The 26,386-nt window shown below is 38.2% G+C and overlaps 1 protein-coding gene across 2 annotated transcripts; it reads left to right on the forward strand.

Moving 5' to 3' along the window:
- The first annotated feature begins 511 nt into the window (after positions 1–511).
- On the forward strand, positions 512–26,386 carry LOC131236013 (calmodulin-binding protein 60 D-like). Of its 2 annotated transcripts, XR_009166488.1 has the most exons (4): positions 512–623; positions 720–1,219; positions 8,252–8,965; positions 26,223–26,386. XR_009166488.1 is itself a non-coding variant. In XM_058233106.1 (3 exons), exons 1-3 carry the CDS (start codon positions 526–528, stop codon positions 8,500–8,502), a joined length of 849 nt encoding a protein of 282 aa, XP_058089089.1. In that variant the 5' UTR covers positions 512–525; the 3' UTR covers positions 8,503–9,654. The 2 variants fall into 2 exon arrangements, 1 of the variants encoding a protein (XP_058089089.1); XM_058233106.1 differs by lacking the exon at positions 26,223–26,386 and having other exon boundaries at positions 8,252–9,654.

Below are 26,386 nucleotides of genomic sequence, written 5' to 3' on the forward strand. Positions count from 1 at the left end.
TATTTGAGAAAAATCTTAGGCACCTCAATAACAGTGATGTTAACATGGCAATGAAGATAAAAAATAATCAAATTTATTCCCAATATACGAAAGAAGCAATATATAAGAAGTATGTGACAAGTTATCATAAATGCCGATGTAGTAAGAAGATAACACACTAAGCAATATTCTTCTATTTGGTTAGTAATAGAATTATCTTATGTACAAGCATTCATAAAATTCATTTATCAGATGCCTTGGTTACACCATTAAGTTTATATAATTTCCAATACATGGCTAGAAACATAAGTCAAAAATCATGCTATAAGCTAGATGTGTGTTTTACTGCATGTAAAAATCAATGCTTTCCCATGTAGGTACTTCTTCCAAATGGCATCATGCGAAAGCATCTTTCTTTATTTTGAGTCTGTGATAATAGCTAATAGTTACTCTATATTGAGTATAAGAAAGCATACAACATCTTCTAATTCACAAATCATAAATGATTTTTTTTATTTTTTTCAGATAACAGAGCTTGTTGAACGGATGCTACCAGGGCTTGTTGAACAGATGCTACCAGGGCTTGTTCAACAGTTTTTACCAGAGATTGTTAAAGGGTCACAACATTGTGCTTGCAAGAAACAGTGAGGACTAATACTCATTGGTGAAAAATAATTTTCTATAAGCCAATGGATAATAGTTTTACATGGTCAATAACTAATTTCTTTCCTTTCTTCTAGACAATATGGGAAACAAGTGGATAAGTCAGCCTCAAGAAGCCTACAACTCAAGTTTAAAAACAAGCCTTTTCTTCCGATCTTCACCAATAAAAAAGTTGAAGGAGAGGACTCTTCTGATTTAACTCTAGAGTTAGTTGATGCCGTGACTGGCCAAGTTGTTAACTCAGGTCCTGAATCCTCAATGGAGGTGGAAATAGTAGTCCTTGATGGAGATTTTAAATGCAATGAAGACAACAATTGGGAACCTGAATATTTTAGGTTTAATATTGTATCAGAAAGAGATAAAAAAGGCAAGAAAAATCTTCTTACTGGGAGTGTGCTTTTGACTCTAAAAGAGGGAGTTGGTGTAGCACATGATATAAAAATTACAGATAATTCAAAATGGATTCGGAGTGGTGAATTTAGGTTAGGTGTAAGAGTTGAAAAAGGTTATTTTAATGGAATGAGAGTAAAAGAAGCAGTCACCGAACAGTTCGTCGTTAGGGAGGATCATGGAAAATGTGAGTATATCTTATTTGAGTTAATCTTTACCACTGATTATTTATCAAAAGGTCAAAGAACACACTAGAAATTTATGAAAAAAGTAGAGAGAGTACAAAAAAGAGGAGTGACCAAACAAAACTCTTCAACAAATGAATTAACTAGAATACATGGAAGACGAAGATGATCGAAGAGGAAAGCTAACTTTGATTCATGAGGAAGATTATGAACATTTAAAAAGTGGAATCATTAGAAACATTGCAGCATGAATTGCCAAGGATTCAACCACCTAATTCACTTACCGAAAATATAGATCACATCGACAATAATAGACTTGCAAAAATCTTGAATATGAAGCCATTAGTACCATACTTCCCAATGCACTTGACCCTATATATGTCGTAAATAAACTAGGATCATGGAATCACTAGAAACTTTAACATAGAGTTGGCATGACAAGTGATAACATAAAATATGAATCAATTACATGAAAATCTCAATTGAATTGGTTAATTTATGCTACCTAGATTCCTCCTTTTGATTGGAATATCAACATGAACATATTAGGTAATGATACTTCTAAAATTTTTATACATTCCTTACAAATTCTCATTAACTTTGCATTGTCCTAATTAATTATGGTGGAGTACATGAACATTGTTCCACCTTTTATCAAGGGTAGTGTTGATTAAATCAGTTAAAATAATTATATGGACGTATTAGATAATGGATAGTGTCGTAACTTTACAATACAAAAGTACAATGACAAACATAGCTTCTCGATAAATGAAAATCATCTCTTGGTGTCACTTAGCATTCTACTAAGGTAATAGATTGTTCTCTCCCTCCATTCGTCAATTTTCTATGTAAATAGTACAACAACAGAATCTTTGATTGCTAATATATATCCAAATGGGTCAATCTTTGTAGGTGGGATTAACACTTGTAGCTTCATCAGACATACCTTGATTTCTCAAGAGTCATCCAGTGCTCACTTTTTCACTTGAACTCTTTTTCTTAGTTTTATTTGATTAAGTTAAGAAAGTACTAATTTTTTCCTTCAGAGTTAGAGATAAATTAGCAAAGGAAGTTGGTTTAAGTGGTGAACCTATATAGATCTTTCTTATTTTTTAATGATTGGGCTTTTAAGAATGCATGAACCTTATTTCGATAAACCTCAAACCCTCTTTGATTATGAGGAATACAAGAAAATTTTTGACAAATACACTACAAGCACGTTTGAGTAGATTCATCTTTAGTTTATGCAGTGTCATTCGCTTAAATGATTTCCTTAGGGTCGCAAGATGATTGGCCATGTCGACCGAATTAAAAACAACATCAACAATGTTAACTTCCATAAAATGGTCAATCATGTCATGGAATATGACGTTCATGACATATTGGTACATTACACTACCATTCTTTAAACCAAAAGGCATGCCAACTCAGTAATATGTCCATGTTACTCCAAGATATTTGATGGTTGTCTTTCGTATATTTTCACTCATGATGTAAATTTGGTTATAACTTTAGTCATCCATGAAAGATATTATTTTATACCTGACTGTTCGATCAACTAACTAGTTTGCAACTGTCATTGGATATTCATCTTTTGGGGTTGACATATTAAGGTTCCTAAAGTCAATGCATATCGTTAACTTACCATTTTTTAATGACTGGTAGTATGTTGGAAATCTAGTATGTGCACTTGATCAGTTGAATGAAACTAGCTTTTAATAACCATTTGACCACTTCTTTAATATTTAAGGTTACTTTATTTATCATTCATCTTAATGGTTACTTAAATGATTGCTAACCTTCATCGATGGAGATATAGTGCTCGACTAGCTTTTAATTGAGTCCCGACACCTCACAATAGTCCCAAGTGAAGGAATTAGAATACTCTCTTAGAAGGTCAATGATCTCTGATTGTACTTGTGGTTCCAATAATCCGTCGACGTATCCCTAGGTTTACTTCCAGTAAAAGGTATTGAACATTAGCTTGAGAATTGTCTAACTTAGCAAGTGCCATCTCTAGGTTTTGGAAATCTATTCTATCATTGGAGACTTAATCCATTTTTATGAAGTATTCGACTATGTTAGCAAAGCAACTATTCTATAACCATTCATATTGGAGATTCTTTTTTATTTTATCCAAGATGATTGTGATTTCGGTCGGTGCTCTGATTAATGATGCTTTGCTCATCATGGTAGCTCTTCGACGACGCACCTGTTCAACATCAATTGATATGGAATGATTTCACTTAGCATATTGGGTTTGAGTGCGTCCTCAATATTTATTATAAACGTTAAAAGGTTAGTATAGGACATAATACTTATAGGTTGACCATTTTTGTCCTGACCTAGAAGGTAGAGATGTCTTATTTTGTTGTCATACAAATAGGCCTTTGCCGAATTTGAATTGGCCATAGAGGGACAACTTTCAACCCATAATACTTTGACCTTTCCTTTATTTCAAAAGAATGAGAATTGATGCAAAGAAGAAGGGATGTTACAATTAGAGTGGATGAAATCTATCCTAAGTACAATGTTATAATTTGAGGAGGATTCGATCACAAAAAAAAGTTGACAAACTTTTGATGTTGCCGACTAATAATCGACAGGGCATTATCCCCGAGTATGAGTGACACCAATGACAAAGTTGTTGACCATGACTTCAATCGTAATGAATTCTTTTTTTTTTCTTTGTCTAAATTCCTTCGCATGGAAGCTGACAATATATTGGCGGTTGCACCATTGTCAATGAGTACCCTGGTCACAAGGCATCCTTTAGAGATAGTTTTCCGAGTCTTTACCTAGCTCCACTATAATAAGAGGAAAAGTCTTGTCCTCGACTGTTTCAATAGGAACATCGACTTGGATAACCATTGTAGCTCTGTACTCTTCCACATCCCATTTTATGTTGTTAGGCTAATCAAGTTTTTCCTAGAAGAATGACAAAGCGTGAAAATCATGTTATAATGAACTATAATCAGTGACAAAGTTTCAAACCTCATGCTTGTTTTCTTTGGATTAACAGTAGTCACATCCTTAAGCATTTTCTTTTCTTTTACATTTTGTCCAATAGATTGTGCCTCATCAACCTCCATTTACTAAGGGTTAGTCTTGTCGACCAATAGCATATTATTGGCCATTAATTCCTTGATTAAGAGCACTTGGTTCTTTAAGAGCTCTTCATCACTTAAAAAGTCATTAGACATGGCATTGCCTTTAAACCCAGTCATGTGGTCTTCCAGACTCACATCGACATTGGAGGCTCAATCTTGACGTTTATCAACCAGTTGGTTTGACTATTTATTGATATGAGTCTGTTTCATCTGGTTATGTTGTTCTACGGTAGGTCCAGGCATACTAAGCTCTTTGTCTTCCTAAACCACTTTTGAGACTTTTTATTATCTTAGCTATGAAGCCTTAACGTTGCCTATTGCCTTTGCCAATGAATTTTTTATAAAGGCGTTATTTCGACAAGTTATATGGGAAACTTAGGGTGTATGATTTTCATCCATATGTTTTTCCCTACATCATCTGACTTGACCATTCTAGCACGGTCAATTTTATGACTACCTAGTCGTAATGCTTGTTGCCCTGTATCTGGCAGTTGATAGAATTACTGACACAAAGATTGATCTTGCCTACGCAGCCTTTGGCATTCAACCTAATCAATGGTATTTATAACTTAAATTAACATTGCAATTTCATCAGTCGCATAACATATTCTGGTATGGTCTCCTGGATGAATACTTTAAAGCTTCTTTAGCTTGCCCCGATGTATCATGGGTGGCTTTGTTGCTTCCTTAGTTTCCGTGGTTCGGCTCTCACTTCGTTGGTTGGTAGCCATGGTCTAGTTTCCAAACAGCTTACTTGGGGCCATCATGAGGTTGGCCCTTCAACCTTGGGGCATCGAGCTTTTGTAAGTTAGGCATAATGACATTGACGTCGGCCACAAGTGATAATGAGTCGGTGTTTACCACCATAGTTTCTATCTCCTTTTTAGGAAACTTCAAAAGTCTGTTGTCAATGTTGGCTTGGATAATGCTCCTGAAGACCATATAATTAATAGTGAAATGAGAATGTTTACCATGCCATTTTCAGCATTCAATTTTTTTGAGTTCTTCAATAAAAGGAATTCTTTGGTTCACAAGAACCTTAATGAATTCTCCCTTAAAAGTTGGTTGAAGATTTCTTTGACAGGAGTTATGTCGAATGAATATTGTTTGTAGAATGGCTTTCTAGCACGAATTTTGCCATGTCTAACTCAAACTTAGGGTCCTTATAATATGTCCCTATTGAAGAATTCTTATGTTGACTTTCTACTTGGAGAAGCCACTCATATGGGTTATTTAGGTGGAAAGATCAAATATATCCTCAAATTCCATGCCCTCGAATTTCTTGTGTAACTCAATATCAAATCCATCTAGGGCTAGTTTAACAAACTTAGCCTCAACCATGGTGACCAAGCACCTATTCTTACCCTTTTTAAGCAATGAATATATTTATCAATTGTTTCTCCTTGTAGTTGCTTTATACATGAAAAATTGGTCATAGAGACCTCTAGTTTAGTTTTAAAAAAATTCCATTTCTGGCCATGTGTTACTAGAGTTAGGTGAAAGATTAGTGTACCATGTTCTAATAAGAGAATTTCCGAAAAGCGGGAGGTTTAGGAAGTCTTGGTTTGAAACTTAAATGCATTGGTACATATTGCCCCCCAAGGGCTCCATGGTTTGACGCCTCTTGGTCGAATTGGTGGTCAGGTTGACCATTGCAACCTTTCCTTTTGTGTTGATTGGAGGGTGGAAAATTTTGATGAAATTGGTATTGAAAACACCAATTGATCCTCAACTGAGGAGGTATTAGTTGATCATGAAGAGGGTTTAATTAAGTGTATGGATCCAAATGATAGGCTGACATCAAGAAGCTTCTGAAAGGAAAGGCTCATAAGCCTCTTGAGATTCTCGGCTTGAAGCTATACTTGCTTAGTAGGGAGCTATCCTTGTTCGGATAATTGTTGTAAGCTATCTTGTACATCGTACAAAGTGCTAGTCAAAGGTTTTTGGCTCGAAATTTGATCAATGGTATGTGTGTATGGTGTGGAGCATGCCAGATCCTTTTACAACTTAATCGAAGCTGAATGCTTATAACCCTAAGTGAGACTGTGAGCGATCATTTATGAGAAAAAATTGAAGTGGTTTGGCCATCTATTGAGACACCTGTAAATGAAATCAAGCGATTTGAGAAGGGGAGGGTTCATCCTTTTAATGGGTTCTTTTTTGCCTCTCAGCCTAAAGGATTTTTTATTACTATGATAGCAAAGATAACTAAATTCATGTAATGTAAGACTAGAAGGAATTCAATTGTATTAATTGAAATAAAAAATTTTAAAAAAACTTATAAAAAATGAAGAGAATTACATTACTCCTAATGTAAGTTATTCCAACACAACAACATAGACGGATAGAAATACACTACACATATGTTAAAGCTTGTTTAGCGTAGTAGTGTAGACGAGTTGGATTACACTACTAGTATATGATAAACTAAGATAAGATTAAAAAAAGGATAGGTGTCGCTGCGTCATAGATTTGATTTGAATTGGTTGGCAAGGGCTTAGAGCTCTTCGATCTTTGTAGCCTCTTCTTATATTTGTTGATTTGGTAATAATTGTCTAGACCCAAAGACAGTTATGGCTTATCAAGAAATGTCATGTGTGCTAGTCATTTTTCATAGGTTAGCCATTAGTTGCATGAATGTTCTGCTTCTATTACATAGATGAGGGCTTCTCTTGTGACGCCACGTGTTGTTGAGAGTTATCTTTTCCTCTGTACGAATGTGTGTAGTGTGCTGTGAAAATTGGCCAACTTGTTGTTGTTGTTTGTTCTACAACTTAAGTGATTCCGGCCATGAGGATTCTTCATCATGCTCTAGTGCATTGGCCGAATTCGTTGCTTTTCGTGATCATGTTTCAGTCTATACCATTTTTCTCTCATGAGGCGATTATGGATAATAGCTGCCCTACCAGATGAGCGAGGTAGGTGACACGTGTTAGATGGCTATAGCTGGTTAGGCTTAGCCTTTTGGGTTACTCATGACTTTTTGAATTTTAATCACATTCTATGCTCAGGGCAAATGAAAAAAATAAAATAAAATTTGTTCCCATATCTCTTCTTGAGATTTCACTATCATATGACATCTCTGAATCGCTGACTCTGACATTGTTAAATCAGGAATAAACGTTTTAAACAAAAAATGGGGTTTAAACAACCAAATCTTTATAACCCTTTAATTTCTCAAAAAAAAAAAAAAGTAATAATAAAAGACACCAATTATTAATTGCATCCGTTCCATCTATTCATCATCTTGCATAATCATAATCATAATGAAAAAAATCAAGCCCCTAAAATTATTTCATATGCCCAAATTATCACATAATTCAATTTTGACTGTTGCCGATATAAAAATTAAATCGAACAGGCCTGATAATATAAAAACCTGATATAGACGAATTTGGAACACATGTTACTTAGAACATGCTCTTCAAATTACACAGTCCAAATCAATTCAGGAAAAACTTGTGTGATTTTCATAATTATTCCCCGTATCTGAATATGGACCAACCCAATATGCAGATGTTAAATTTCTAGAGCAAAAGAGAAACAAATGCTTCATATCATATACCTTAGAATGATACAGTAATCTTCTTTAATTTGAAGAAGCCACACTATGATTTATCCTTAAAGAAGAACGTATGCCTGTGCAAATCTAGATCCCGCTACAAGGCTGAATCTATTAACGAAATAAATGGACCTAATTTTAACAAACTAGAAACCTAAGTATTTGCGAGTATCCTCATGTCAAGTATATCATATAATTCCTCTGTATCAAAGTGGTGAATTTTGTGTGAACCATATGGTTGTTCTTCACAAATGCTTATTGGTAACTTGCTTAACTTGTAAACCGATCGAGTATTCTCAATTAGAAGTTATTTAACAGTTGGAAGCTATAAAGCCAATTAAACACTTCGTTTCTCTTTGCAGATTACGAGAAGCACTATCCACCATCATTGGTTGATAAAGTATGGCGCTTGGAAAATATTAGCGAAAAAGGTGTTTTTTACAATCGTTTAAGCAACAAGCACATCTTTACTGTAAAGGACTTCCTGACTGCTACATATGGATCATCAACAGCTCCGAGAGGTAAGATCTCATCTCACCTTCATTGTAACTTGCACCATCTGATTATGCATATACATTATGTACATGATCAATACATATGTGTCTACATATAAGTGCCTGTGTGTGTGTGTCAAACTTCTGATCGATCCATCAGGTGATACCCATCATGCTGGTTCACTTAATAAGCGGGCCACTGTGTAAACGGATAGTTAAACCAAGTTTTATAAGCCATCCGTTTATAACAGCTGATGATCTAATCTGGTTGATTATTGGTCATGGACATCTACATAATGTGGCTTGCTGATGTATGGATTAGATGTTCCACGTATGCACATGGATGAGACTAGCTAGGAAACCTCATTATTTGGGAAAACGTGCAGATACTAGGCACTGGAATGACTAACAAAAATTACAAAGAACCATGCAGAAACATGTGATACTGGTATCGAAATGTTCGTCTACTACTCCAAGGATGTATGGCAAATGGGTGTTGTCTTCGACATTGTGCGAAAAGCGAAAGGGCTCCTCAACAAAGGGGAAATCATTTCCATAAACGACCTTTCAGATGACCAAAAGGTACAACATTCTTCTTTTCCTTTCTCTTTCAGAGTTTCTTTTCCACGCTCAAGTGACTACTTATGACAACTAGAACATTCAAGTTGCATGGGACGATATGGGTTTGGAAGTGGGATCGTATGGTTTATTGTTAGTTGAATAATTTATATTAAAAAATATAGAGAGATCTATTGACTATCTTGAAAGTAGGAAATCTGCAAGTATTTCCATTTATTGCACTTAGATCCCTTAAAGTAATTTAATTAGAACGGTTTTTGTAAGTAAAAGATTTATTTTATTTTTCCCATAAAAGCTAGCTTGTAAATTTTAGAGAAATAGATTTGTTACCAACAGTCAAAGTTTTGAAGATCTCTCTTTAGGCCCACCCACTGAACGTTTTAGATCATAGAGTAAGGCAAAAGCACAGTTAGCGGGTTTTTGGCCAAACGAAAAAGATGATGGTCTTGATCATGGCTACTTTTGATTCAATGGTTAATCCTTCGATCCAGTGGTCATGCACGGACTGGATTGGACCAATGAACCTAGTGGGGGGCCACATCTTGGAGAAATATCATTGGAATCTAGGTGGTGCACCGGATTTTTTGATGCAGTTGATTCTACAAAATTCGACGAGATATCATACGAGAACTCGTGATGGTGCGAGTGAAGCTGTTGGTTGCCCTAAAACTGATGACTGAGATGCTCTAAGCGAGCTTTTAGAAGCCCTTGAATGGTTGGGATGGCACCAGTACACCAACAGAAAATGATTCTATATTTGCTTTCTTATGCAATAGAAAGTCCTAACCCGAAGTTTGAATAAAGGGTTAGGATTTGTTAAATAAAAGGCTAGGAACGACAGAAATGGAAGCATGCAGATTGCCAGCTAATCTGGCAAAAAATAAATAAATCTATTCCCAGAAAAATTGGTCCGCACAACACACCTTACATACAAGACTGTGTGTACACAAGTGAGTGCTACATGAATACGAGTTCAATACTCATGGTAAGACTCGAGGACTTCCCATACCCAATTAGTGGAAAGTTTGAGGTGTTGCAAGATGTCCCAGTCCCACAAAGCCCTATTTATGCCCTACTTGTTATAAATTTTCACTCACATATCTTGAGTTAAAGCCTTTGTAAATGTGTCTATTAGTTGGTACTTCGGTTGAACATGTTTAGTGACTATCTCTTTGGATGCAATCTGGTCTTAAATAAAGTGGCAATTTTATCTCTACGTGTTTCATACTTTCAGAAAATACTAGGTTATTGGCAATGTAAATAGTTTCTTGATTATCGTAGGGAAGAATTATAGGAGATATGTCACAGAGTCCAAATTCGGCGAGGAGAGACTGCACTCAAATCATTTCACAAACAACAAGGCTCGTGGCTCTCTATTCGGCTTCAATGTTGGACCTAGCTACAATATTTTATTTCTTGCTATTCCACATCACAAGATTAACTCGTACAAAGGAATAATATCCTGAGCTGGAACATCTACCAATCACAAATCAAACCCAATCTACATCAGCATATCCATCAACATGAAGATGACCATTGGACCGATATAACAACTCTTGTCCAGAAGTTCCTTTTAAATGATGCATAATACAAACCACTACTTCTAAATATTGTACTTTGGGTTGATGCATATATCGGCTAACTAGTCCCACTGCGAAGGAGTTATCTAGACGAGTCACCTTCAAATAGATTAATTTCCCAACAAGATGATGGTATCTTTTAGTTTCTATAAAAAATCCACTTGATCATCTGTCAATTTACAATTATGCTCCATTGGAGTGTCACAAGGTTTAGACCATAGTATTCCTATCTCTTTCAAGAGGTCCAAAGCATACTTTCATTGTTTTAAAGTAATCCCAATAGTTGAGAATGCTACCTCTGGTCTAAGGACGTACCTTAGAATGCCTAGATCTTTGGTCTATTTTTATTTATTTATTTATTTACCAAATATATATAGCTTTTGATGTTGGCAATTCCAATCACATCATTGCCTATGAATATGATGTCATCGGCGGAACAATTAAAATCACAATTTCTTGTTGGGTATTTGTGCTGCGGAATCACACAGATCTAGATCTAGGATAGCAATCCAATGGCACCAAGCACACACAAGAGAACACAAAGATTTAACGTCGGGAAAAAAACCACGGCACAAAGCGACAAATCTCTACTATGAAAATAGAAATTTCAATGAGAGAGGACTTACCCGATTCGAATAGCCTCGAATGTCACCCTTGCTACACCCTTTAGAAACCCTAAAACCCTTTTAGGAATCCTTAGAACTCCTTTAGAAAGCCTTAAAATACCCTAGAATAGCCCTAGGGACCCTTATTTATAGATTAGGAAACTTCCCTATTGCACCCTTACGAAACCGCCTCAAATTTACGCAGTCCGCACTAAATCCACGCAAGAATCTGTGTAACCTCGACCGATCGAGTCATCCCCTCGACCGCTGGAGTATCGTGGACACTCAAATAAGTAGCACGCTAGACTTTGAGTTAAGTGGTGCTCGATCGGTCGAGTGGACCCTCGAACAGTCGAGCAAGCCTCTCGACCGGTCGAGTAGCCCCAAACATTGAAGACTTTTTAAAAGTCTGACAACAATCTCCACCAAGTCTTCAATCTTCAATTGTGTATCTTGCTACCCTCTTCTCTTATCTCCACATCATAGCTTCTTGTGCACACTGTCCTTTTTTTATGCCATCGCTAAGCCTAGAGAAGTTACACAGAACTTGAACTTCTCTGCAGGAACGATCTAGGTGAGCATGTTTGCCGGATCAAAAACAATGTGCTCAACCACCTTTGCTCCTGTCTTCTCAAAAGGAAAGACATAGTCTTCTCACTATCTCATCGCTACCCAATATTGCTTGCCGAGGTACTTTCTCACAACATTGATAGCCTGTGAAACAACCGGTCTAATCCAGACCATGACATACACTGCCAACTGCATTCGAATAAGGCTCATGAGATATCCTGTTTTTCCTCATCTGTTTTGGGACATGTCTTGAGGAAAACTTGAGGAGAGACGCATAGGGAACGCTCTCCGGCTTTACATGGTCCATCACCTCCTTGATCAATACCTACCCAAGGTATTCTGCCTGAGATAACCAAAGCCTACTCCTCTTTCAGTCTCAATGCCGAGAACCATCTTTGCAGCCCCTCGATCCTTCATCCTCAATGTCCCACTTAATCGAGTCTTCAGTACATTGATTTTAAACATGTCATAATTGACGATTTATATGTCATCAATTCCTGACTCACCATGAAGGAATCAAACTACTGCCTAGGCGACAGGTTGAACCACGACCTCATGTAAAGTCTTTTCTTAGCCCCTTTAATTTCGAACCGCTCTGGTTGCTTCATGTAGATATGCTCTTCCCTTTTCCTTGCAGAAGTGCAGACTCCACATCCATCCTTTTAGCTCAAGATCATATTGGCCAACCAGTGCCAATTACGGATCTAATAAACACCTATTATACCGTCGGCGCAAATATCTCTGAGAAGCCGATCCCTTCTCTCTGAGCATAACCCGTCGCTACCAACCTCATCCTATATCTATGTTGTATCCTCATGAAGATCCACCTGCATTCAACCGCTTTTCGACCCACTGGAAGCTCCACCAGCTCCTATATGTCGGTCTGGTACAACGAATCCATCACATCATCCATAGTCACCTTACAGCTCTCCACACCATGCTCACCTAGAGCCATCTGAATAGAAGATGAATCCCCTACGATATTGGAGTCATCCATGTACCTCACCGATATCCTGCGATCATGCCGTATGATTCTTCTCACATGCGGCTGCTCCACCTGCTCTGTATCTCTGTCCGCGCGTCTCAGCCTTCCTGCCCTGCTCGCTCATGTGGCCATGTCCAGCATGCCACACACGTGCAGAGGTGGAATCCGCTACATCCACTGCAGCTCCACCTTTTGAAGTGCTCTCGATCAACCTGTATAAGTTACCGAGTCGTTGCACTTTCAAGATTACCCGTGCCCCCTTAGATACCTTAAGAGCAACATCAATACCTGTGTACTTGCATCCTTTTACCTCAAGTACACCAAGAAAACAGGCAATGCCATTGCCCATAAATACTTCTCCACCATTACAATCCCTATAGTTGGTGAACCAACTTCGATGAGGAGTCATGTGAAAAGAAGCTCTTGTGTCTAGCATCCATTCGCCCTTACGATCATCGTATGGCCGTTTGATCGTCGACATAGACAAAAAATTACCATCACATCCACTTGATCCATTTGACGTGGCAGCATTGGCCTCCCTATATGAAGCCTCAAAATCTTCTCTCTTAGATTTAGGATTTTCACAATCCTTCTTCACATGTCCTTCCTTCTCACAGTTCCAGCACTTTACCTTTCCTTTGCCCTTGCCCTTGGATTTGGACTTCTAACTTGAAGAACCTGTATCTTGTTTAGAATTCTTACCCCTTGTAAGCAGTGCCTCAGAAGATATCCCCATGTTGACATTAATATTTCTCATAGCCTTCCCTTGAAGGGCCGAGATAACGGTATCAACACTCAGGGTTTTATTCGTTGAGCACATTATGTCCTTGAATGACTCATAAGACGCCGAAAGAGAATTCAGCAACATACATGCTTGTTCTTAATCTTTCATCACTTCCTCCACATCCAGCAATTTGCAAACTAATTTATTAAAGTTGTTGATGTGAGCCTCCAAATCTCCACCCTCTGCCATCTTATAGTTATACCACTGCCGCTTCAAGTGTAAGCGGTTTTCAAAGGATTTTTTCGCATAGACTTCCTCTAACTTCGTCCATAACTTAGCCACATTTTTCCCCCTTATGACATTGTAGAGAACGTCATCTGTGAGAGATAAATGGATTGATGATAAAGCCTTCTTATCAAGAGTATTCCAATCATCATCAGTCATAGTAGACTTTTTCTCCTCAAGAGCACCATCTTTGCCTTGCTTGATTAAGGAACTCATCATCTTGATCTTCCATAACTCAAAATTATTTTTCCGTATGTACTTCTCAATCTCGTACCTAATACTTGCTATTATTACTAACTCCTCAAATTCAGATCTGTGCCCCAACGATTTCTCTGATACCACTTATTGGGGATTTGTATGACGGAATCACATAGATCTAGATCTAGGATGATAATCCAATGGCACCAAGCACACACAAGAGAACACAAAGATTTAACATGGAAAATCCTTGCGGGAAAAAATCACGGCACAAAGCGACAGATCTCCACTATGAAAATAGAAATTACAAAGAGAGAAGACTTACCTGATTCGAACAACCTCGAATCTCACCCTTGCTACACCCTTTAGAAACCCTAAAACCCTTTTTAAGAACCCTTGAAACTCCTTTAGAAAGCCTTAGAATACCTTAAAATAGCCCTAGGGACCCCTATTTATAGTTTAGGAAACTTTCCTTTCGCACCCTTACGAAACCGCCTCAAATTTACACAGTCTGCACCAAATCCGTGCAAGAATCTACATAACCTTGACTAGTCGAGCCGAGGCCTTGACTGGTTGAGGGACCCCCTCGACCGATCGAGTCATCCCCTCGACCGCTCGAGTGCCTCGGACACCCAAATAAGTAGCACGCTGGACTTTGAGTCGAGTAGTGCTCGACCGGTCGAGTGGACCCTCGACCGGTCGAGCAGCCCCAAACATTGAAGACTTTTTAAAAGTCTGACAACATTTCTTTCACACTTTGCTTCACGAAACAGAGTGTTCCACACGACAATGATGGAAACCAATATATATAAGAGCATCACTAAACTTCTCGAATCATGCACATGGTGATTGGTTTAGCCCATGTATTGACTTTCGAAGTTTACATATGCTAATAAAGTGCATCGCATGCATTCCATCTTCCATGGCCTTTTGCTAACCGGGATCAACCAAGGTATCTTGGTAAGAATTTGGAACCACATGACTAGATAAGGGGAGCATCAATAATTTATACTATGGAGACAAACAATGGTATGAAACAAATTGTAAAATGGGATGCTAAGTACGAGTGTTTTAGTTGGTCTGTCAACAAATGCAAGTATCTTTCTTGATGACTATTGGGAGATGGAGATTAGAATTAATGGGAGAGGAATAAAAAAGCTCAACGAATGGTGATGGGGGGTGTTGGAAGCTCCCGGTCCACTATCCATGTCGTGGGAAGGTTGTTGCATCACTTCAGCTAGTGGATCGAAACTTGGTCATGAGCAGACTTGATAGAGTTGGTGAGATCACATCAGGCACATTTTTTAGGGAGTAAAACGAGGCATTCTCAAAGAAAGTCCTATTGGCACTCATGTAGGGTTGTACACGAGTTGAGCTAGCTCGAAAAGCTCGCTCAACTCGGCTCGAGTCAGCTTAGATTGACTCGGTTTGAAAGGATGACTCGAGGCAAGTCAAGCTTATTTCCTAAAGCTCGAGTTGAGTTCAAGCCGAGTTCGAGCATGGTGCATTTCAACTCAACTCGGCTCGAACTCGACTCGGCTCGAAGCTCAAGCTCGAGCTCGACTCGGCTCGAGTAATATATTTTAAAATTTAAAATTATATATTATATATATTATATTAATCTTATATATATATATATATATATATATATATATATATATATATATATATATATAAAACTTTAAAAAAAAGTTAAAACTTAAAAGTTTAAACAAAAAAGCCTACCCGTTCCCATTCCCTCTCTTTCTTTCCCTTACCCTACGGCCCTACCCAGTACGTCGCACCACAGCCCGCATGACCGCACCCAGCAGCTTGCCAAGTCGCCATCTCCACCTGCCTGAGACTCTCTGCCCCCCTCTCTCTCTTTCTCTCATTCACCTGATCTCTTCGAGTAACCCGTATAGCCCACTCAGCGACTTCGAGCAGCCCGCGCCCAATCCCGACTCGGTGACTCGTTTCAGGCCCGCTCAACACATTTAACCACCACAAAGGTAGGTGATTATAGTTATTTATTTATTTATTTATATATACATAGTAACATAATTTTTTAAAATTTTTATTTTTGAACATGCTTGGGTTGGGTTGGGCGATAGGTCGGGTCGGGTTGGGCACTGGGTTGAGATAAGAGCATGGTGAAACAGTCTCCCTAAATTCTGATTCAGGGGAGGTTAATAAGCATATTGGAGAGGATACCACTAGCTTGAGCTTGGATGACGAAAATTATGGATCTGATCTAGAGTAGAATAAGGAGAATATTAAAACTTAACTTTGATGTATTAAGTTTTTTACTTGTAGTCTTGTAAACTAGTAGTTGTACTTTTATGGAGTAAATACATTAACTTAACTTTCCTACTATAATGTTCTAACGTAACTTGCCTACCATAAATGCATTATCTTCTTATTCGTTCTTAAATTTTTTACTTGTAGACTTGTAATTGTATGGATAAACTATTTCTTATATATTTTGATATTTATTCTTTAAATATTGATGCCTATGATTCTTTGTCATCTGATGTTACTAATTAGTATTTGGGCCACCTAGTGGTTTAACAATATACTCCCGTTTAGAAATTTATATTGAACAAGTACAATCATTCGAATGAAAATACTTGTTATTTATGGATTCCTAAATTGTCCCATTTTGGACAGTCCGGTACCATACCATGTACTTAGGTTGTCCTCATTCAATTTACATGTAGTTGAAATTTCAGTAGTGTTTTCCTATATTTTCTCCGGATATGTGGTTCTTTACTAGTTGATTTTTACTACATGTGTAATGGATTACATGTGAGTGTGGCAACTAATTAATATTGAATTTTACATATATCTGAAGAATATAGGGAGGTGGTGCCGAAATTTCAGCTCACATATAAATTATATGGGGACAGTATATGGTAAGTTACCAAATGGGATAGAGACAATTGACACATCTAGATAGAGACAAATAGGAATATATGAGATATTTAGAGACAATTATTAAACAAAATTTGAAACAATTATGGATAATTTATAGTTTTATATATATATATATATATATATATATATATATATATATATATATATATATATATATATATATATGTATCCTCACATCTAGAGACTCCTGAAATCTTAACACGCTTGTGTCTTGCAGTTTATGAAGGGGCATGATATTGTTTGTATTATATATTTACATATATGTATAAATGTGAATGACTGATTACTTCAACCTATAAAAGCCCTGATCTTACCCTACCCTTGTTATCTTTTAATTTTTGGATGATTAGTGAAGAAAACCCAAGTACTCCTGGCCCTGGTGCGTCAATCACATCTCCTTTTTTCATGGAGGGAGACAAATTAGAAAACAAGGTTGAAACAGCTTCAAGTTCGATGGAAGGGAAAAACAGATTAGTAATATGAGAATCTTTTCATGAGATCACGCAACCAGATGGTTCAATCAAGATTAGATGCAAGTTTTGTAAAACTCTTTATAGCAAGTATTCTAGTTCTTCTATAACTCACTATCAGATGCATCTTGATAAATGTGTGAAGAGACCAAGGACATTGAAGGGTAGAGTCCAGCAACTGCTTTCATTTATCATTTCTAAAGATGACGACTCTCAAGCTACATTCTCAACTTATAAGTATGATCCAGAAAAACTGAAAAAGTGGTATGCGAGGTTGGTGATAGTTAATGAAAAGCCACTTAACATGGTAGAAAGTAAAGTTTTCATAGGATTTTATAAATTTCTAAATCCCAAATGTGAGAAGGCCTCTCATATTACTATGAAAAGAGAATGGTTGAAGATTTATGCGATTGAAAAAGTTAACTTGAAAGCTCTTTTAGCATCTGTATCCAGAATAAGTTTGACTTCGGATATATGGACGGCCTCGAATAAAAGAAAGGGATATATGTCATTGACCACACACTTCGTTGATGTAGATTGGAAACTACGAAAGATGATTATAAACTTCCGACACGTTCATCCTCCTCATATCAGTGTGGAACTGTCCGACTGCATTTACAATTGTCTTGTTGAGTGAGACATTTAAAAGAAAAATTCTTCAATTACTTTAAATAATGCCTCTTCCAACGATAATTTAATTTCTTTCTTACGTACTCAATTTAAGGCTATCAGAAATTTATTCTTCGATGGTAAAATATTCCAAGTCAGATGTTTTTTTTTTACACATGCACACACACTCCACACACTTATGCCATAGTGGGATTTCACCACCTATGGGTACTCGAACCCTTGACTAGGTGTTGAAACTCCTTAAAGTCTACTACTGGAGCAAGAGTAAGGTCCCTTAAATGTTATCTCATATGACAAAATATTCCAAGTCAGATGGTGTGCTCACATACTCAACTTGATTGTTTAAGAAAAGTTGAAAGCAATTGATTCAACGATTGCCAACATACAAGATAATGTTAAATATATAAGGGGGTCACCTTCAAGACTGAGTATATGGAATGATATAATCGAACGTTTAGATTTGAAATTTAAACAACAGTTGAAGTTGGATGTCTGCACGCGTTGGAATTCAACTTATTAAATGTTGGATATGACTTTAAAATTTAAAGTTGCATTCCCTGAACTTGTAGCGCATGATAAAATGTACACATACCTGCCTAGTGATGAAGATTGGAAGAAAGCTGAATGTGTTCATCAGTTTTTCAAAGTTTTTTACGACTGCACGAAGATTTTTTCAGGAAATAAGTATCTTACGGCAAATCAATTTCTTCTTGAAATTATTTTCATTATGGATGTGCTAAAAAGTTTGTCGTTGAGGTTTCATATTTTTTTTTATACAAGTGATGGCTATAGGAGTGTAGATGAAATTCGATAAGTATTGGGCTGAATGCCACTTGTTAATGATTATTGCAGTTGTTATGGATCCATGATATAAGATGGCAATGGTTAGATTTGTTTTCAGATAACTTTATTCTAGTTCTGAAAGAGTTTCAGCAGAGACCGCCATTATTAATGCTATAGTTGAAGAGTTGTTCACTTCATATGTTGGTAATTTGGCCGAAACATCAAGCACAATAGGTACTTCTAAAACTGCTGGTAGTTCTTCTACTGCGGGCAAGCAACTTCGTGACTTTATGTCTTCTTTAAACGAAGAAGAAACAAAGGCGTCTAAAACTGAATCTGAAGTGGAGAAGTATCTAAGGAGCAAGTCATTAGGCTATAAGAAGATGATTTCGATGTTTTGCAGTGGTGGAAGTCGAAAGCTTGTGAATACCCTAGACTTTCGGTGATGGCATGAGACATTATCAATTCCAATTTCGACCGTGGCATCAGAATCAGCTTTTAGCACCGGGAGCAGCGCAGTTATCAGTATCGAACCTCACTCGCCTCGAATACAGTTGAAGCATTGATATGTACGCAAGATTGGTTGCATCTAGTTTGGGTTGGTAGTAGTTTCGGTGTTGAAGAGTATGAGGAGGAGAATGAAAGTGAAAAGGAAGTCCTGAATGCATTTAAAACTGCTTAAAGGAATGTAAGCTTTAAAATTTTTGTTTAACATTTTTTATTTTTTGATATATTTCAACTTTTGCATTTGATGTTGAGGACCAACATGTGGTATGATAGTATCTACAGGTTTATGTGGCATATGAGACATTTTAGACTTAATATTATTGACATTTAATTTGTATTTTTTAGCCAAAAATGTAATAAATTGACATATGAACAAGCTCGACTAGACTCGAGGTAAACTCGACTCGAAAGCTTTAGAAAATAAGCCAAGCTTCAATGTTGAGCTCGAGGTCAAGCTCAAACTCGAGTAGAGCATGGACGAGTCGAGCCGAGCTTGGCCCACCTCGACTCGACTTGGGTCGATGTACAGCCCTACACTTATGTGAACAAAATTGACGCAGGGATGAAAATTATGAGGTCAATCACCGTCTTCCTCAAGGATAACTACTTCAAATCCATAAAGCTTCTCTGGACTCCTCACAGTGACTTCTCGAATCCACGAGGAAAAAAGCAAGAAAAATAGAAATAAATTCTGTAAAATTTGTAATTTGATTAATGAATGAAATAAGCAAGTTCACAACCCTTTAAATAGGGATATTAAGCAATGGAGGAAATTTCGGAATCAAAATACAACTAAAACTCCTAAAATTTGCAACTTACTATAAATAATAAACTTACTATTTATAGATGGTCGTGATTTCCACTAGTGTGCAAGGTTTCCAACGAAAAATAGTAAGTGTCCTATTTGGCCAAACCACGACGTTCTCCTAATTATTCTAAGCACTTTTCATGTTGGGAGCAACTCCTAAAGCCTAACGGATGAAGAGTTATACTGAAACTAAAACTTACTATAAATAGTAAAAATGAAATTGAAACGGGAATTCTACCGCCGATCTAGCGGTATTTCACAAATTCGGCATGCGCAACCTGGCATAGCAGGGTTGGGTTGCTAAAGTAGCTTGTCCTACCCCAAAATCATATATTGTATGTCGAATAATTCGTTCTAAATTATGAGATACACCCGTTTTAAGGTCTGACGGTCTGGATCACTTTTGTCATCGACCGGGGCTTTTCTGATCCATCTTGGCCATGAAATTATCCGTGACTTGCTCTACATGAGTCCCCTCCACTTCAAAAGAACTCGTCCTGCTTTGGTTCATGATACTCAGTCAAGTCTGCGACGTTGAAAGTCCGTGAGATCGCCTTGTCATCCGGAAGATCAAGAAAGTAAGCATTATCATTGATCTTTCGGATGATCGGTACTGGTCCAATCTTCTTATTCTTCTATTTGTTTACATCCTAATTAGAAATCTCTCCTTGCGTAGATGGACCATAATGCGGTCGCCCACCTTGAACACTTTTTGTCACCGATGCTTGTCCGCTTGCTCTTTATACTTCTCGTTTGAAGTATCTAGCTTGGTTTGCACCTCCGCATGAATTTTCATGATCTTGTTTGCCATATGTTCTGCTGCAATGCTCATGCATGAGAGTTTGGGCAGAGGGACCAAGTCAAGTGTGTGGCAAGGCACTCGATCGTAAATAATCTAGAACAGGGACTTCCTCGTCGAGCGGTTCACCATGTTGTTGAATGCAAACTCTGCTTGAGACAAGGCCAAATCTCATTGCTTCGGTCTTTCACCTGAAATACAACGAAGGAGGTTTCCCAACGTGCGATTCATAACCTCAGTCTGGCCATCAGTCTGTGGGTGGTATGCGTTGTTGAACTGAAGTCGTGTATCGAATCGAGTCCACAAAGTTCGCTAAAAGTGGCTAATGAACTTCGTGTCATGGTCAGAAGTAATGTTCTTAGGAATCCCGTGTAGCCACATGACCTCTCTAAACAATAGATTTACCATGTGTGTTGTATTAAGAGTCTTCCACATGGGATAAAGTGCACAATCTTTGAGAAACGATCTACAACCATAAACACCGAATCCATGTCGCATTGTGTTCGTGGAAGACCAAGCACGAAGTCCATAGGTAAATCCTCCTAAGGGCCGTCAGCATAAGTAATAGGGTGTAAAGGCCTGTATTCTGAGATTGCCCCTTGGAGGTCTGACAAATATGACAACATTGTACTGTCTTTCCCACATCATGTACCAATTGTGGCCAGTAATACCACTCCTCCACATGAGTTTGCATCTTGTCTCACTCAAGGTGTCCGCCAAGGCCACCTCCATGTAGCTTATGAATAATTTGCTCTCTCAGAGAACTTTGGGGATGCACAATTGATTCCCCTTGATGAGGAAGCCGTCCTATATATGTAGGTCATTGGGATGACCTTCTTAGCACTTCATCCAAGAATCTTTGAAGTCCTCATCTTCGACATACAGCTCCTTGAGATAGTCGAAACCGACTACCTCATTGCTCATTGTAACAAGTAGTGATACATGGCGGCTATGTGCATCAGCTACCTTGTTCTGCTGCCCTGACTTATGCTTTAGAATGAACGTGAATTCCCGTAAAAATGTAACCCATTTAGCATGCACATGATTCACGTTAATCTGACTATTAATAAACTTTAATGCTTGATGGTCAATGTATAAAACAAACACTCTTTAAATTAGATAATGCCGCCAATGTCACAGTGCCGAAACAATTGCGTACAACTCAAGCTCATACGTCAACCACTTCTTTCGGGCTTCACTGAGCTTCTCGCTGTAAAAGGCCACCGGCCTGCCTTCGATAATAGTCCAATTCCGACATATGAAGCGTCACACTCAACCTCAAACAGCTTATCGAAATTAAGAAGAACCAAGACCGGTGTTGTGGACAACCAATGCTTGATCTCATGAAAGCTCTTGTAAGCATCATTGCTCCACTACAACGACCTCTTTTTCGTGCAATCAGTAATAGGTGTGATTATCGTACTAAAATTTCACACGAATCAATGATAGAAGGTCGCCAATCCATAGAAACTCCTCACCCCATGAACGTTTGTCGAGATCAGCTATTCCCTAATGGCTTGCACCTTTTCATCATCTACACGGATGCCCGTAGATGTTATAACAAATCTTAGGAACAACAGGTTGTCTGTTAAAAAATTACACTTTTTCAAGTTGAGGTACAACTTATTAATTTGTAGGACTTGCAGCACCCGCCTGAGATATTCCCTGTGCTCTGTCTCATCCTGGCTATATATCTGGATGTCATCAAAATATACCACCACAAATTGGCCAGTGAATAGTTTTAGCACTTGATTCATCAAAGTATAAAAGTGCTTGGTGCATTCGATAGGCTGAAGGGCATGAGCAACCACTCATACAACCCTTCCTTACTCTTTAATGCCGTTTTCTACTCATTGCCGGGTCGGATACAAATCTGATGGTACCCGCTTCTCAAATCTAGCTTAGAGAACACCTCAGCCCCTTCTAGCATATCAAACATGTCGTCTAACCGTGGTCTTGGGAATTGATATTTGATGGTAATTTTGTTGATTGCTCGACGGTCAACACACATGCGCTAGCTCCTTTTTGCGTTAATAATGCTGGTATGGCACATGGGCTCATGCTCTCTCTCAAAAGACTCTTACAGATCAATTCCTTCACTTACCCCTGAAGTCTCTCACACTCCTTTGAACTCATCCTATAATGAGGGCGGTTCGGCAGGCTAGCCCTAGGGACGAGGTCTATGTGATGCTAGATGTCCCTTATGGGGGGCAACCCATCGGGTAAATTTTCAGGTCAGACTTCTTTGAATTCATTTAGCAATAGCCTTAAACTTGGAGGAATATTATTTGAGGGTTTCGAATCCTCGCCCTTCACCACTACGGCGTATACTTCGCTGGTTTCCTTGGATTCCTCTATGAAATCCTGAATGGTCAGAAGGGAATTCCCCTCCACTTTATAGGCTTCAGGGTGGTTCTCTAGTGTCATAGGGGCAATGATTATTTTTCGACTATCCTTGATGAAGATGTAAACATTGTCTCATCCTTGGTGGGTCGCATTAGGTCCAACTGTCATGGTCGACCGAGTAACATATGACATGCTTCCATGTCGACCATGTTACAAAGTATTTGATCTTATAGTTTTTGCTAATTGAAAATGAGACAATGCATTTGTTCAGTTACCTTGGTCTCGTTCACCTTTTTTTTATCCAGCCAATTGAGTACGGAGAAAGATGTTTTGTCATTGGTAGCTGCAACTTTCCCACCATTACTCTAAAGATGATGTTCTCGATACTACCACCATCTATGATTACATCACAGACTTTTCCTTTGACAGTACACTGCGTACAGAATATATTGCGTCGCTGTGGATGTAATTATTTATCTGGGGTGTACAGTAATCGCCTCACAACTAGAGATTCGCCACGATCCTCGCCCGTCCATTCATCGACATCTGCTCCTTCCTCTGCGACCTGTTCATTTCATCAAAGTTAGGGTCGTCTTCTGCGACCTCACCTTCAATGCCCCATTCTTTTATGGTCCAGTGTGTTGTGGGACATTGAGGACAGGTATTTGATAAGTGGCTCGATTGGCTACAACAGTAACAATTATTCGACCTTGGCCGAGCGTAAGGATTCAGAATCCTACTCGGGCCCCCTGTTGTGGGTGCTATACGTTGAGGTCTAAATGAGTCACTCCTCGTATCACAATTCATGATTGCAGGAGGTTGACGACGTTCTCCTACTGGTTCTTTTCCTCATGCCAACACTGGTTCCTACGTGGGATCTGTCATAGGGGGTCGAGTTGAAGGATAGGGCCGAGCAGGAACTCTTGCAAGTTGCATTTTTTCCTACCCGCTAATTGAACTGCTTCATCCATGGTCCCGATTGGGTGTATTTGAACTCGGTCTTGAATCATCGGTCGTAACCCACCTATAAATCGTGCTACCTTCTATGATTCGGTTTCTAATAGGTTGTTTCGCGTCGCCAACCGCTGAAATTCTTTGGTGTAATCAGAGATAGTTTGATTCTCCTATCGGCAGTTTTGGTATCACTGGAATTATACCTGCTCATAATCACTAGGAAGGAATCGTGATCGAAGAAGGTGTCGCATCCATGACCATGATGACATGGACGCCTTATTCTGTCGGGCACGTGAGAGTTGTAATTACTCCCCCACGTAGAAGCGCCATATTTTAATTTAAACGCTACTAATTTCATATTTTTGTGCTCTTGCATATCCATCTATTCAAAATATCATTCTACTTCGGCTAGCCAGTCGAGAAAATCTTCTATGCATAATAAACCGTTAAAACTAGGAAGTTCGGTCTTACCTCGATAGTCTCTTTCAGCACGATCTAGATAATCGCCTCCATGGATTGGTCGTCGAGCAAAGCCTTTGTTAAGGTTCACTAAAAGTTGAATCATTTGATATAACCCTACGATTTACCATTGGCAGTGCTCTACGAAAATCAGGGTTATGTCGTACAGCAACCACATGCGATGGAGCATCACCTAAGGCTCAGGGCGGAAATAACACATCCGCAAGACGGTCGATGGTTGCCTGCAGCCCTCACATGGTCAACTAACTCTCCTGGTGGAAAGCTTCCATTCTTTCCGAAAGATAACAAATCCCTAGATCACCGTCTATATTATTTTGGTTCATACCTTTGTTGTTTGCCATCGGCCCGAGGGGAATCCTCGCTCTGATACCAATTGACGCAGGGATAAACGTGATGAGGTTGATCACCATCTTCCTCAAGGATAACTACTTTGAATCCACGAAGCTTCTCTAGACTCCTCACGGAGACTTCTCGAATCCACAAGGAAAAAAGTAAGAAAATAGAAATAAATTCTATAAAATTTGTAATTTGATCGATGAAAATAGACATCTTATTGGTAATAAGAAACTTTAAGAAACTCTTCTAATGTTCCTAGAATTGTACACGCGGAGCAACACTTTGGTGATCCAAAACATTGAACTTGTGTCTCATATCACGGATGGACCAAGACTAAAGAATCTCCTCAATTAGAAGACAGTAACCAATTAAAAATATATTGCTAATATGAAATACACCAACAATCCTACTTCAATGGAAAAGGCCAAAGACGAGTGGCTGCAATCTTCCATTTTGGGATATTTGGGAGCATAGTCAAGTCATGATGGGCGCATGACATCGTTTGCTTGGACTGCCCACAAAAATGAACTTCATGCACAATAGGGAAGTTTTCCTATTAATCTCTGACAGAGAACTCGACCTCACTGGAAACATTACTTGCTAGTACACATGGCACCTGCAATGCAATGCACAACGAGAGCCTGAAAGAGCTTTACAAGATGTTATTTGATATGGCAGCGTGAAGGTTGATGCTCACCAACTCTAAAACTGTTCACGAGGCAAATAATAACTCAACCAAACCGTCCGAATCATGGTAAATACTTCAGGTAGGCCATCATCCAAATTTCAGATTGATTTAATGATTCTATCCATCCTTTAAAAAAAAAAAAATGATCCTATCATTTTATTAATAAGCATTTGTTTGTTAAATTTGGATAATTAACTGCTTTTGTCTTGCTCTTTCATTAAATGTCCACCCATCACCCAGTTAAAAATTCAAACTCACATAACTTTCAGTTTAAAAGCCATTTAAACAAGAGCTCACGATTTTTTATGGTTTTGTTTGAGTTTACCATATTGCTGTCATATCTTGCCTGAATATCAAACCGTTTATAGGTTGTAGAAAGCAGGAAAGTACCCCAAACACTGTTTCTTTTGAAAAACCCATCCAGTATTCTTTGATAATAGGGATATAAATGTCCAAAAAAATTGCATGTAAATTCTCCCTGTCTATTCTCATTATATATAATAGGGAAATAAATATTTTCATACGCATGCTGAGATTTTGGGACATGGTGCACCCCACCGTATCCATGCAAAAGTAATATGGGTAATTTGTATCAGGAGGATATGCTGAAGATTGTCAAGGTTGCATATGAAAACCCCGAAGAAATAGTTCCTTATACTACTGAGGCCAACGATGTGCCCATTGATCCCTTCACCTCTCTTTCGCCGATTCTGGAGATTCCACCTGTTTCAAATTATCAAGATTGTGGAGGACTCTGTTT

The sequence above is a fragment of the Magnolia sinica genome, unplaced genomic scaffold (assembly GCF_029962835.1).
Source record: "Magnolia sinica isolate HGM2019 unplaced genomic scaffold, MsV1 ctg118, whole genome shotgun sequence".
NCBI lineage: Eukaryota > Viridiplantae > Streptophyta > Magnoliopsida > Magnoliales > Magnoliaceae > Magnolia > Magnolia sinica.

What these genes read in the sequence shown, in the direction of transcription:
- LOC131236013 (XM_058233106.1), top strand. Translation starts at nt 526, where the DNA reads ATGCTACCAGGGCTTGTTGAACAGATGCTACCAGGGCTTGTTCAACAG. An exon ending in CATTGTGCTTGCAAGAAACA is followed by an intron (nt 624 to 719) that starts GTGAGGACTAAT and finishes CCTTTCTTCTAG; the next exon opens with ACAATATGGGAAACAAGTGG. An exon ending in TAGGGAGGATCATGGAAAAT is followed by an intron (nt 1,220 to 8,251) that starts GTGAGTATATCT and finishes TTCTCTTTGCAG; the next exon opens with ATTACGAGAAGCACTATCCA.